Source organism: Neltuma alba, unplaced genomic scaffold (genome assembly GCF_004799145.2).
Source record: "Neltuma alba isolate B1F8T4 unplaced genomic scaffold, ASM479914v2 tig00013251_pilon, whole genome shotgun sequence".
Classification (NCBI taxonomy): domain Eukaryota; kingdom Viridiplantae; phylum Streptophyta; class Magnoliopsida; order Fabales; family Fabaceae; genus Neltuma; species Neltuma alba.
In genome coordinates this window covers 147,588-162,022 of record NW_021637546.1, presented here as the reverse complement: position 1 = coordinate 162,022, position 14,435 = coordinate 147,588, and the positions used below count along the sequence as shown (strand labels likewise).

At 36.6% G+C, this 14,435-nt stretch overlaps 2 protein-coding genes across 3 annotated transcripts; one reads left to right on the top strand and one right to left on the bottom strand.

Annotated features, from left to right (window-relative positions):
- The first annotated feature begins 2,013 nt into the window (after nucleotides 1-2,013).
- On the top strand, nucleotides 2,014-4,689 carry LOC114735756 (FCS-Like Zinc finger 10-like). The gene is made up of 3 exons (XM_028923498.1): nucleotides 2,014-2,236; nucleotides 2,964-4,067; nucleotides 4,174-4,689. Exons 2-3 carry the CDS (start codon nucleotides 2,977-2,979, stop codon nucleotides 4,328-4,330), a joined length of 1,248 nt encoding a protein of 415 aa, XP_028779331.1. The 5' UTR covers nucleotides 2,014-2,236; nucleotides 2,964-2,976; the 3' UTR covers nucleotides 4,331-4,689.
- A 3,087-nt stretch (nucleotides 4,690-7,776) lies between these two features.
- On the bottom strand, nucleotides 7,777-13,588 carry LOC114735757 (probable E3 ubiquitin-protein ligase RZFP34). Of its 2 annotated transcripts, none has more exons than XM_028923499.1 (12): nucleotides 11,350-13,588; nucleotides 10,642-11,252; nucleotides 10,467-10,554; nucleotides 9,993-10,052; nucleotides 9,827-9,859; nucleotides 9,511-9,588; nucleotides 9,367-9,410; nucleotides 9,147-9,187; nucleotides 8,983-9,065; nucleotides 8,790-8,881; nucleotides 8,588-8,699; nucleotides 7,777-8,353 (listed from the first exon to the last, which is right to left on the bottom strand). In XM_028923499.1, the coding sequence occupies exons 2-12, from the start codon at nucleotides 10,827-10,829 to the stop codon at nucleotides 8,243-8,245; spliced, it is 930 nt and encodes a 309-aa protein (XP_028779332.1). In that variant the 5' UTR covers nucleotides 10,830-11,252; nucleotides 11,350-13,588; the 3' UTR covers nucleotides 7,777-8,242. The 2 variants fall into 2 exon arrangements, with proteins under 2 accessions (XP_028779332.1, XP_028779333.1); XM_028923500.1 differs by having other exon boundaries at nucleotides 10,642-10,890; nucleotides 13,400-13,588.
- Nucleotides 13,589-14,435: the final 847 nt, after the last annotated feature.

Genomic DNA, 14,435 nt, shown 5'->3' with positions numbered 1-14,435 from the left:
GTGTGACTTTATTAGCCATTCACTTTTAAAAAGATAACAAAGATTACAACCAAAGGAAGTTTACGAGGGGAAACGTGCAATGAATAATTCGGGAGAAAAAAGAAAAGTTTAAAGACTGAGAGACGAGTCAAGGGCTGGGCAGGTGGCGTTGTTTACTCAGTCAAGCGAGTGTCCCCAGCACCTTTTGTAAAAATCACATGACCTATTACATTAAAATACAATAAATATTATTTATGTTCCACGTAATAAAATAAAAATGTTCTTCTTTCATGCATACTGGGAAGATAATTTTTAGGAAAGGTTTGACACCATTATTAATTGTTGAAAAAATAAATAAACACTCCATTAAAAGAAATTTGAAGACCTTTTTTTTTTTTCTCATAAAACTACTGCTTGAAATATAATTATTCCCAAAAAGGGTTGGTAAAAAACTGTTCAGAATTCATTAAAAAATTTCAATTCCGAGTAATAAAAACCAGTCATGATAAATTTTGGTGATAATCTATATCAATATAAATAAATTATCTGATATATAAATATTTTAATTTTAAAACATGAGTAATTTTGCTCACACTTCTGTCATTTTTCAGTTTTAACTTTAAAGTCACTCATGCGGTCCTAGTTTTGTCGTTTTGTGAACACCCCTGGGGGAAGAAAAGGGATTGATTCGGTGCCCTCTGTCTCCCTTTACATTTTTTATTCTGTTCCCTTTTCTTTTGACACATGTTTAACCAGCACGTTGCCACGTTTACCAAAAGGTCACGTAATTTTTTTAAACAAAAAATTCCATATTTTTTTTCAGTCCATAGTTAAACCAGATCATAATTAGAAGTTAAAATTTCAAACAAGATCCCTACATGTTTACTCGCAGCATTACTTGGGACATTGTTAACATAATATTTATATAATACGCTGAAGGTTTGTACATGAATTCGTGAACAATAAAAAGAAAATATTTTATGGCATAATTCAAATTAATGTGACATTTTTATTAAAAGCATCCTATATATATCGGTCCTTATATAGGATTCAATTGTTGAGTTGGTTTTGTTTTAAATATAATCATTATCATATATCAATTTTTCTAAATTACATGAATTCATAACAAGAAAAAAAAATTATTTTTTAGGAAAAACATGCATCTAATCAAATTAGCTAAATGAGTCTTATATAAGGATCAGCTTTTTTCATTATTTTCCGCTGCATACGAAGATTGACATACAGTTAACATATGATCAACCGACAAAGAATGCTACCATGACGAATACCGAAACAAACCCAAATGAAATTATCAACGAAAAAAACTTCCGAAGGAATATATCATTGAAATAGACTAATAGTCGAATACTGTAGCATTTAAAATGCGAGTGTGAATCGGATGCTTTAAAATAAAAATCAGAATGAGGAAAGAAACGCTTGATGTGGACAGAGGATTAACAGTTAATATATTTATTTAAAAATTACTTTTAATTTCCCAAAAAATAGAACATCAATGACCAAACACCTAAGATGTGTATAATCTTTCTGGAAGTTAGTTAAAACACAGTTGATAACAAATTATTTTCTCAAAAATATAACCATCCAAACCAAGTAACTTAACGAGTCAATCACAACCCTAATGCTCTACCCCATCTATGATTGAGAATTAACTAGATATAAATTTCATGTACTGCATAAAATCTAAAATTATTTAAATCTATTGCTCATTTAGATGAAGTTTAAATAAGCAGATTCAATTTTGGATTTTTTTTTTTGGAATTACAGCACTATTTTTATTTTAAAATTTGTATTTATTAATCCAGTACCATTAAGGCGAAGATTAATTTTTAAAGAAAAAATAGTTGTTTTTTGAACAGTGTATGTACGTTATGTTTGTATTACGTTTTGCAATGAACAATGGTACGAAAATGGGAAAATTACAAAACAACATACAATTCTGTGGGCGGATTCAGGGCTGGATGTACAGTAGTCATTTGTTCCAGAGAAAGAGAGAGTATGTGTCAATTCTAGAGAGAAATGGGCCCAAAAAAAAAAAGATGGAGAGAGGGAGAATGGAGTATTTCAGAAGCTCACTGCTTCGCTGATTTTGAGGCATGCAAGAGAGTGTGAGAGAGGGGAGAGAGAAGGAGGAGTACTGCACAAGTTTCACAGACCCACATTTGTATTGCGTTTGGGCCTCTGCTCTGCAACATCAATCTCGCTGAAGTTTCCTGAGCTCTCTCGGAGCAACACCCAGGTGGGTTTGGGTTTTCCTCCGATTCTTTTATCGCTCGCGTTTTTGTTTCCTTTTGATAGTCAGTCTATGGATTTTCGACGTTTTTGCCCTCACTCGTACACATTTTCCCGATCAAGGGTTTCTTCTGCCTCCTAGCTTATTTGATTGTATCGCGTTGTGTTTTAATTTTGCCGGGGGGTTTTTTGAAGGTTTTGCCAAAAGCTTAGGCTGGTAACTATCAGATGTCATCGATCATATCGCGATGTCTGGTAAATCTGCTTATACATTTCTGATATATATTATTTGATTTTCAATCTGGGGTTTTCGTGTTGGTTCGATACTTTCCCCCACCTTCATCTCTTAAGATTTTGTGTCGAATATTTTTTAATTGGGGGAGCGATTGGGAGTGGCGCTAGCAATCTTCCGATGGTCCCTCTTCCCTTCCCCCTTTCATTTGGGATTTTTACTGTGAATGTCGTTTCTCCTTTGAGTGCTTTCTGTTTGAACTGACATTTCACCGTTTAATATGCGCTCCATAATTGCTTCTTCATTTACTTATTTTATTTTCTGAGAGATGGAACTACAGTTGCAATGTCAAGATTTTCCCTTGATTTTCTTACATGAATCTCACCATCATGATTTATGTATTCAAAGATTTAATCCTTTCTCAGCTGACCAAACATCATTATTTATTGATGCATTAGTTGCTTGATAATTGTTTATTCAAGTTGTGTGTTTTGCTTGGCAGGTGTTTTGAGATAATGTTGAGGAAGAGAACTAGGTCACTCCAGAAGGATCAAAACCTCATGGGTCATGTAGCAAATCCAGACGCTAATTCGGACTACTATTCTCAGTCTCACTCTCTGGGGAGAAACATCAAAAGCAATTCAATTTTCAATGTTCCTCGTGTGTTCGTAGGTCTGGGTCCTAAGGGCTTACTAGATTCTGATTCAGTTAGGAGCCCAACATCTCCACTTGATGTTAGGGTGCTGTCAAACTTAGGAAACGCAATTAGAACCCCAAGATCATCTACCCATGAGGGGAATCAAAGGAGCTGGGAATGCGGCAAAGTAGGCCTAAGCATAATAGATTCTTTGGACGATTGTGCTAAATTTTCGGGGAAAGTTCTCCGACCATCAGAGAGTAAGAATCTCAGTCCCAGTCCAAGAATGAGGGTGAAAATTCCAAATTGTCAAGCCTATACTGATTCTTTTGAGGCATCTAAATCCTTACCCAAGGATTTTTGTAAGCCTCCTTATAGCAAGAGTGGGTCTATTTCTGGCAAGGGTGAATCAAGAGTTCTCTTTGAAATTGGAGAAACCCGTCCAGAGATTGAGCCATTTGGGAAAAGTAGGTCTTGTTCTTTGGACTCCTGCAGTCCATTGAAAACCCTTTCTGGTTTAACTCATTCGAACATTGATTTGATCTCTGAGATTACCATGAAAAATATGATCCACCAAGTGGGCTCTCCTCCTCATTTTAACGGGGGAAGCCAGAACTCAAGCACCTTATCTCATACAGAATTCAATTCGAAACCTTCATCCATATGTACATCAAATGAATTTGTTGGTTCCCTATCAGCTGGTGAGATTGAACTTTCTGAGGACTACACATGTGTAATTTCCCGTGGTCCTAATCCAAAAACTACTCATATTTTTGGAGATTGCATCCTGGAAGGTCATCCTAATGTTTTTGGAAACCATTGTAAGAATCAAGAGGGGGATAATGGAGTGCTGCCCCATGTGGCCAACAGCTTACAAACTCCAAACCAATATCCCTCTAGTGACTTTTTGAGTGTCTGTTACCATTGTGACAAGAAACTGGAGGAGGGGAAAGATATTTATATATATAGGTAACGTTATCCAGTCACTGACTGTTGTGTCATTTCTGTTTCACTTCTGAATTAGTGTTAACTTGATGGATTTGATACCCAACCCTAGCTTCGATTGACCTTGCAGGGGTGAAAAAGCATTTTGCAGTTTAAGTTGCCGGGCTCTGGAGATCATGATTGATGAGGCACTCGAGAAGAAATCAAATCCATCTTCTGGAAATTCTTCTCCAAAACCAGAAAATAATGAGGAAGTTCCTCCGCCTGGCATTTTCACAGCCACCTAGAGGCTTTTTCTGCCATGCCCACCTTGACCCTGACAAGGGTGGATGCAGTTGATCATCTGTTCATAGAAGAGCTGTCTTGTGTGCATCAATCAGCAGCCATGGATGATCATTTTGTACATCACTGCGTTTGCCATTGGTGTTTCAGCTTTCATGCTCCTGGTGGATGATGGCTCTTGAACGGCTAGTTTTGGTTTTCATATAACTAGAGATATCATGTTGTCAAACTTGCTGATACTGGTAGCTTATTTTACCCCATGCAGAAAGGGTTGAAGCCGATTTTTCTGCCTTCCCCTTCTATTCAATTTAGCTTGCAATCTACATTACCTCTGCATTATGTTAAAAATCAATGTATACTATCCGGACCTGTTTTTTGACTGAAATCATACATGTGATTTTAGCAGGGTATAAACCTATTTCCTGGGAACAATGACTGAATCTTGGAAGTTTTGACGGATGTTTCTGTGAATTACAATTGACATGGATTTTATCCAATTTAACTTGTTGGAATGAGATTATGTGTTTCGCTTCAAGGCTAAAGGACCATCCATCGATGAACTGGATCGCGGTTGTTCATATCTAACTTGCTTAGATCCAAAGATTTAGATGTAACAGAAAGGGGGAACAAAAAAACTAGATGAATGTGATTCTAAATAAATATGGGCTTCCGTAGCATGCCGGTATGAACATCGGGCGTGCCTGTTGTCTCATAAATCAAAATTCTACCTCTGGTCTGGTGAATTAGCTGGTTTTCAGAGTCTATCTTCTGGTTGTTCGACGATCTCCTTGATTTATTTTGAGTTAAAGCTTGTTTCCGGCTTTCGGTATATTACTTCCACCGATCTGCTTTTAATTAAGAGTCACCGTATTACTTCTGATCCCTTCAAAGGCATGTCTCATTGAAGTATTCAAGTAATCACATCACGGAAAGGCAATTAGCTCAAACATGTTATGATTCCTTTAAGGACCTTTTAAATGCAAACACATGTTTCAGAAATCGACGCACGAATTTTTAGAGAGAGCAGTGATTAGTCGGTGGAAAGTGCATCCAAAAGTGAGCCCACGTTTTTCAAATGGGGATGAAGCCCTTCAAGGGACACAGAAAAGCGAAAAATATGGGTCATCATGATGACTCGTGAGTTTTGTTTACACGGGAAACGCGGGGTAATTGTAGCCATTTATTCATTCTCGTATTTACCATTCTAGTTGATTCGTGAATCTGGGTTACTTAATGGAGTAAAAAAGAAATGCTAGGATATGAAACAAAAATTTATTTTTAAAGTTGCAAAAATTTTAATTTCTGAACTAATAGTATTGTTAATCTCTCATCTCATATACGAGAAATTTAGAGAAAAATCATACTTCTGCATCCGCTCTTTAATATAAGATCTCGTTTGATTTTGATTTTGATTTTAAATATAAAATCCTATTCTATTTCATCTCTTATATTTATTTATTTATTTTTTTTTAAGATAGTCTTTTCAATAATAATAGTTCTGGTCAATAAACTTGACTAGTAAAAATATTTTAAGAAAGATAATACTTATTTATTATAAATAATTAACTTAACTTATTTTCTTAATCTACTCAAATTAGTCGATTAACTTTTATATTTAGAGCCAGAGGTATTATATGACTTATTTTTAATCCTCATTTCCTGATACTATATGACGTACTTATGAAAAGTAACGCGTTCAATTAAATTTCTTTAACTTGTTTTTTATGCGAAGTACTATAAGAAAGACTAATGTCATACTCTTTACTGTTCATGAGTTGGAAGATAAAGTTATAATAGCTCCGCTGGTTAATACTAATCTGGTACTTAATATAGGACTAATTATTAAATTCATTTTATTTTTAAATATAAAATTTACTTCTTATAATTACTAATTTTTTTAAAATTATCTTTATGAATAATCTCTCAACCATAATCAAATAAGTGAAGGAGGGTGGATATTGAAAAAAATGATTATGGTGTTTTAGTAAAAACATATCATATTTCTTATAATTAATTAATATACTTAACTTTCTTAATTTAATCAAATTAGTTAAAAAAAGTTTTATATTAAAGATTGGAGGAGTACAAGAGTTAAATAACCAATTTATGAATATTAAAAAAATTAATTAAATTAATTGTTTGTAATAAATATATATATTATTTTTTAAAACATATTCTTGTTAATCATATGTATTAGAATCATACTATTATGGAATATTTAATGTGTACAATCAGTATAGTGATTATTTTAAAAAATAAAAAAAATATAAAAGACAAAATGAATTAAGATATTATAATTAGAATAAAATTAAATCTTCAATAAACTCTTATATTAGGAACTGTATTTTACCATGAGATATTATTAATTAGTATAAGATAATTATATATATATATATATATATATATATAGATGGATATTACATTCGACCTCAATCTTGCCACTCAAACATTCCTCAAGTGAAAGTCTAATGCTCTGTCCCTTCGGGGACATCCGATGGAAAAGTTTGATACTACCCCGACGTCGAATATAAATAAGGAAAAAATTATTTTATTAAAATTTAAAAAACCTGTTTGATCATATCTTAAAAAAAATTTTCGTAACTATCCCCAATTTAACGGTTGAATTTTTACGTTGTATTTAATAATGATTATCCATTGCTAATGCAATTAATGCACTAGACATTAAACTTTCGATTTCTTTGTACAATCTTGGATCAACTCAAGTCCTAGAAGTGAGGAGTGCTCAGAAAGGATCTGCTTGGCCGATTATCCGCTGAATCGTTCCTCTTCCTTCCCATCCTCTTTTCATCCTTTACTGCCAAAAATAAACCCACTTATCCGTCAAATTATCTTCCGCATTTTTATTTCCACGAGTTCACGTAGTGAGGAAGAATGATGAAGCAAAGATCTACTTGGCAATACGTAGTCGCTGGAATAATTGGATTTATTTTTGATCGTAGATGAAATAAAGGTCGCCATTTCATCCTGCTATGTGTCGTCTTCTTTTAGGCTAATGAAATCCAATGCATTCTTCCCGTGCTCTAATCAGCGGTAACACCGGGGGATCTTCGCCAATTGGTTATAATCTTTTTAAAAATACCACTTATTCTCTTCAAATCAAAAGCTAATTTGTGATATCAGGACCATTAAAATTAAAATACTCTGTGACTACACTCTTTTGAGATTCGATTCGTTAATCACTTGCCATCTCGATCAGCTTATAAATTGGTCATCAAATTTTTAACGTCCAATAACCCAGTTTAGGTTTTCCCGAAGTCAAACACGCCGCCAGACTGTTTCGTCCAACAATTCATTCAATGTTTTTTTTGGCCACCACAATCCCTCCCCATCGGACTCAACGCCATTACGCCCCGTCGAAAGGATTTTCCCTCTTCGTTTCTTTCTTCGTTTCCAGTCTTGTTTTGGAAGGGGGATGATCACCCAAACCCAATAAAAGTTTACGACCATCACAGAATCAAAATAGTAATAACAGAGTTCATCAATCAGCTACGAAGTTTCAATAGATATCAAGCCATTAAAATTATCAACCACATAAAGCAAGTATCATTTAAAAGACTAATCATGGCAGTACATTATTTCAACGAACGCAGGTTGACAACGAAAACACAGATTGCAACGACGCTTTTCTCCCAGCTCAAGATAACACCACTAGCTGACCCCGCAATGGCAATGCCCCGACACGGAATCAAACATGGAGAACCAGGGTTCAGTTCTCTTGGCATGTGACTCGGCACAGTCGAAAGTAACCGGACAGTCAAAGATCCCCACACGTGGAATTCCTCGTACTCGATGAAGGACACACCCTCGTTGCCACTCCACCTCCCCAAAGCACAAGACTCAAGTGAACCCAAATGCAGTCTTGCCCTTACGTGACCAATAACACTTTTGCCACATCCTCAACCTCTGGTTTGTCGCGTGTTGTAGGATTTACAGTTCGAACACTTTTGAGCCACAACATGGAACTGAACGTGCGAAGTTTTCCCGCAATCATTGCAAAGGATCCATACCTGTTGAGAGCACTGTTATCAGTAAATCGCAATACAATAAGCGACCAACCTCTATTGAACCTCTAACTATCGTATACGCAAAAATAACAACCTAGCACGAGAAACCACAGGTCTTTGTATCTCAATGTAGATGATAAAGACGAAGACATAAATCAAGGGCCATATATTGGTACTGCAAGATTATGCATGTAATGCCATCACAATCTGAAAGAGGAAGGGAAAAGGTACACTGACCATTTTATTTTGGAATGGTTCAGGCATGGGAGTAGCAGCTATCTCCAGGTCAAACTTCTCCCAAACCTTCGACATATCACAGACTGACTTCGAGCAGAGTGGGCATGCGTACCTGATCCAGAATCAATAAATTAATCAAAAATCACATTAGTAATTTTTCAAACAAGGAACAAGGAGGAGACAAGAGCACCGTGACACTCACTGGAAATGTTCTCTCATTTCATTCAGGCAATTCTTGTGGATTGTATGCCCACAAGGCATAACGGTGACATCATTTATCGACTCAAATAAATACTGCAATCACCATTTTGAGGTGTGCATCAGTCAGCCTCCAGCGTTTAAACAATTGGCACAGGGATTCGAATCAACAAGCTAGGAATGTAACAAAGTGATACCTCAAAACAGACAGGGCAATCATGATGCATTGCTCCTTCCACACATGGGTGACTATTTTTCATCATGATAGAGTAGCAGCATCCTATTCAAAGAAACCATGCAATAAAACAGGTAAGAAATTTTTATCTGCTTGCCACTAAAAAGCATAGGGATTGAAGCTTACCACACTTGTAACAATGGAAGAAATTCTCACGTCCTCCAACTCTATCACAAGTAAAACACATAGGAGCATTAGTCTGTTTACACTTGGAACTGAAACAATCAATCTTACAATAAAAGCACCAGTTAAAGCATCTAACGCATTGTAATTTTGTTTTCACAAAATCCCACAACATCCCATATGCATCACAATATAAAGGGGTAACCAGGTTAGCAGTTTATACCTGCAAATCCCACAGCCATTGCAATGATACTGTTGCTTAGATATCTGTAACACACACAAAAACAAGATAGTAAATTCATCTAGCATGTGTACGTGACTTCCTGAAGATACTAACAATCATTATTTTCCACATCCAATAACTTACATCATCATCAAAGAGCTTGCATGTCTGACAAAAGTATTCTCCCATGCAAACACCACAGTTTATACAGTTCTGCCGCACCTGGAAGAAGAAGAAATTGGCTTAACAAAAACAGCAGTCAATGGGAGTAATATCTTAGTTTTAGTTTCAAGTAGCACAATGTCCATCACTTAAACATTTTAGATTAAAATCACATTACTAGCCACGGCATTTCTTTCTTACTTTAACCCAGGAAAAAATTGAATCGTGTTAAACTAGCAATTAGACTTCTCACTTTTAATTTGCATGCCACAATGAAACACAAAGATGCTGGACTCACCTCTTGTTCAGTTCCACAGAGTGAACATATTACCTGGATAAGTCAAATAAGTCAAAGTTACTAATCAGCATTTAAGAATCACAGAACTCCGATATTGCACAAATTCAAGAGACGCAACCTTTGAGATATTTAAATACAGGATCTGTCCAAAAAAGAATAAGCATACCTGTCTGACTTGATGACGAGGAATGTCATGTCTATACTTCTGATCAATGTTGATATTATTCTGCAGAAAAATGTAGTAGAAGTAAGTACCACCATAAATAAAATGAATCCCACAACCTCAGAACTATTGCTCCGAACAGCATGCCATTGTTCATGCACAGTAATGTATTTCTGGGTTGCACTGAGATCACCGGCTCCACAATGGGGGTGACTGGTAAGTCATGCCAACCATGAACTCAGCACCTAGTTGAAACTAACCAGGATTCACTTTTCTCCCAATTCAGACAACTCAGAAAACACCTACTTCCCATAGAACATCAATGAATAGCAAATGACCACATCTCCAGAAAGTCAAAGGTCCGGAAGACATACTAAACTCCATTTCACTGAACACCAAGCAAATCATCTCCTAGAGATAATAGACATTGAAAATTTAAACTACTTCCAAAGATAAGATGACGGAGGAATGACTCACTTTTGCTTCATTGTGACAATGACGGCAATCAAAAATCTCATTACAACAAGGGGCTCTAATACGACATCTCCTCTGGTAGTGTGAGCATCTGCGGAGAAAGCCAAGAACATTGCTAAAGGAAACGGGAGATAAACAACTTATAAAGAAAACAAGTGATTATGGCTGAGACATATACCCATATTGCATATATCCTCTTTCTCGTAATTCATTGATCTCATTGTCATCTGTTGCTTGACTTGATTCTTCTACAGGCACGTGATCTGCGTTTGACTGTGGAGCATACATCTCATTCACATCCACATGTTTCAAGTCTTTGCACTCAAAAGACAGAGACTCTGAGTGCATGACAGCAACCTCTCCCATAATGCTAGTTGTCTTTGTAAAGATACTAACTTATACAGAAGTAGGCAGTAAGTCTAGCAACCTGCATGATGGAACGGATTTAGAAACAATCCTAAAACTTTGAAAGGCATATCTAGTCACCCCATCAAGCCAGGCAAACACCGAATGCACTGTTGCTTTCTTCTATCTGCTGGAGACCAATTGAAATCGGCAACAACAAAATTGAATTAAGGTTGGACAGCTCCAATCAGCATCACTCCAAGAGAACACATCAAAAAAAGTGCATATACAAGAATTCCACATAAAACAAGAAGGTAGCACTGGGGTACTTGACAGCCTCCAGCAGTAAATAGAAACCAATAGCATCGAATGGTCACTTGACATCTTGAAGAACTCTTGGAACCAAATCCAACTATACTGGAGCCATCCAATAGACACTCCAACCTATGTTAAAAGCAATAAATCACTCAATCAAATGGATTCCAAATAAATGAAATACAGTATATGTGTTTATTTTATTGTCCATGAAGGACAACCCTACCTTAATTGGCATTTCTGCATCGACTCCTCCAAGAACTGAAACTTACCAAAATCAAATATGTTCCATAACATCCGCACCATTGGTAGATCCTTTGCTCAAATAAGCATTTATTTCCTTCATTATCTAGATCACTTGACAATCAAGAGCTATATAACAATGTTGTGGCACCATTGCTGGAAACAACATTAACGTCACTCCAGCAATTAAATTATTCATATTCAGGATTACAAAGTCATTACCCAAATAAGCAGTGCCCTGGGTTTGTCTCTTCTAACAGCAGATGCTATTAGACCAAGCTCAGGCAGATTAATTGTCTGGATGAAGAATGAAGGGAAGATGGTTCTGATAGGAGAGTTTAAGTAATCAGCTATGAGATAGAACAATGAGCGTGAAACGACCTCACTGTTCCATTATAGAGGAGTAATTAGCAAAGGAACGTTTTCCATTGCCGGTGCAAACAGAAAATCCTATAAACAGCTGCCTCCTTGAAGAATATATGAGGTGGCTCAAAGCTTGTGCTTCTTAGATCACTCTTTTAACAAGATACCAGGGAGGAATGGGTTTTGATAAACCCCAAAATGACATAATACACAAGAGTGAGGCTCCACAACTACTGGTTCTTCAAGCACTGGAAACAAAATGTTCTGCAATTGGCTGAACCACGGCAGATGCTAACTGCATAACCCTGCAAAACTTCCCTTCATAGAGATACCTAAAACCACATGATCCCTCAACCACCTAGACCTTCCTGAACTTTTCAGGCTAGTAGACTCATGGAAAATACCTAATTACAAAACACCTTGCACATGAACTGCCTCCTAACAGATAATAGACTAAATTGCTCTACTTTGCATAAAGTTACAGTATACTAACAATTCAGAGTTCGTGCCTTCACCCAAGGAATTAAATACGCATACTAAGCTTACTTAAGATCCCTCTTTCAAAGGTCTACTCACTCTCAACAGTTAAGAAATCACAAACTGAAGAGTGACACAACAGAACAGAGACAAAAATTTATCACCAGAAAAGAATTTGGTAAATGTCACTAAACTACAATAATCCAAAGGTTCCAGGCAATGAGCTTTGCTTGTGAAATCTTCACCGCGGAAACTTTCATGAAGTTCAATACTCCATTAACGGTAATCCTCCATAAAATTAAGTGTAGCATAGCTTAACCTAAAATGTTCAATTAGATTCACCCGTATAGTTGCTACATGCAACTAGTAACATGGAGACGCAGTAGTTAGATAAGTTGTTGTCAGCCTATTTATGATCATAAAGAAAAACCTATTACAGATGCATACTTACACCTTTGTCTTACAAGGCAAAGAATTATTTAAGCCAGCAAATCCTAATCTTTATGTATTCAAATATCCAACAGCCTCGCCATTTTTTCATCCTCCTCATATGTTAAAAAGCTGCTGCTTGCTTCTCAAGCAAAAGTTCATCGCAAATACGATTCAGCTCAACATATTACAAGATAGCAGCAGAACAGTAATCATCGCCAATAAACACAGGAATCTAGTAACACGGTCCCTAAAATCAACGACAAGAAAACGAATATGATATATAGCAAACAGGTAAAATCAAAGAATACAAACTTGATCAATCATTTTATGAGACAATCATTTCTACTGAAAGATTACATTCACTATCATCATCCATACACACATCATTAAGAGGGAGACAGCAGCAAAACTCTCCCCCTTGAGGTCACCCAAAGTTTTAGAGCAGAACTCCGTCCTGCTCCGAAATTTCAAATATCACTGACGCATCATCGCGAAAGACAGCTAAATCACACCAATTTCTCAATCCTTCAAGGAATTAACGTCACCTCCACCAAAGCAATCATCCGAAACTAAACACATCAGAGCCTACGGCTACTCAACGGCAAAAGCGCAAGCAGGGATGAAGGAAAGAAGAAGATACTACAGCTACATTACCTATCAAAAGAATCCAAAGAAGCTCACAGAGAACACAATTATCTAAACACAACGTGGAAACAAAAGAGCAAATAATGGATAGTGCAAACTGTCACAGAACAACGAACTTCTACTTGGAGGGAGAGAGATGATTTGGTCGACGATCCAAATTCCAAACAAACAAGACAATGACAAGAAGATCCGATGAAGTTTAGCGAAGCTCCGATTAGAATCTCCTTTCACGCCCTGCAGATACGGAACGGAGATATACCACAGCTGACAGGGGAACCAATCAGAGCTGAATTTATAGCCCGGGGTTGCAAATGGGGCTCTCATTCGAGAGCCTTCGAAATTGACCTGATTTAACCTGAATATGGAAGAAAGCGAAAGCTATGAATGATGGGATGATCCCTTGCTGTTGACAGGTTGTGGGTCCGCTATTCCAGAATTGCCCCTCTATTCATCAAAATATCTCCGTACTGTTACGCTTCCAACTTTCGGTTACACATGAGCTAGCTAACCGGCACGTCTCGGATAGATACGATGACGTGTTGCCCAATCCTTGGATTTGCGTGCAAGTCATCAAGTCATTGTCGTTCATTCATTGGCCCTTCTACGACACCCCGGACTTGTGCCTGCGATGGCCGGTGATGGGCCAATAATAATTAGTAGTTAATTACCGAGGTTTATCACAACGCGCAATCTTCATAAGCAGATGTATCTGGTTCTTGTGTTGACACGTAGAAAGAAGGGGGAGACAGACGATGACGACATTTGGGAAAAAATTGGGAAATCTGACGCGGAAGGATCGAATTGATATTATAAATTATAAATATCTGGAAAGATATGGTCCGTCTTTACCAGATGGGGATGAGCATCTTTATATATTTTATGTATATTCGTTCAATTGTTACAATGTTCAATAATTGGTGCTGGTAAAAGATGTTGGCTTCCTTTTTTTTGACCAGAAGATGTTGGCTTCCTTAACGATTGAGGGTTTATTTCTTAACAAGCAATTAAATAACCAAATGAAACAATAAAGATGAAAGGACGTTTTATGGGATTACGTGTCAACAAACAAATCAAAATTAAAATGTTTATTGGTTTTATCGTAAAATTAAAAAAATTGATCCTCCTCCCTCCCTGTGCTTTTCAGTTTTGCTG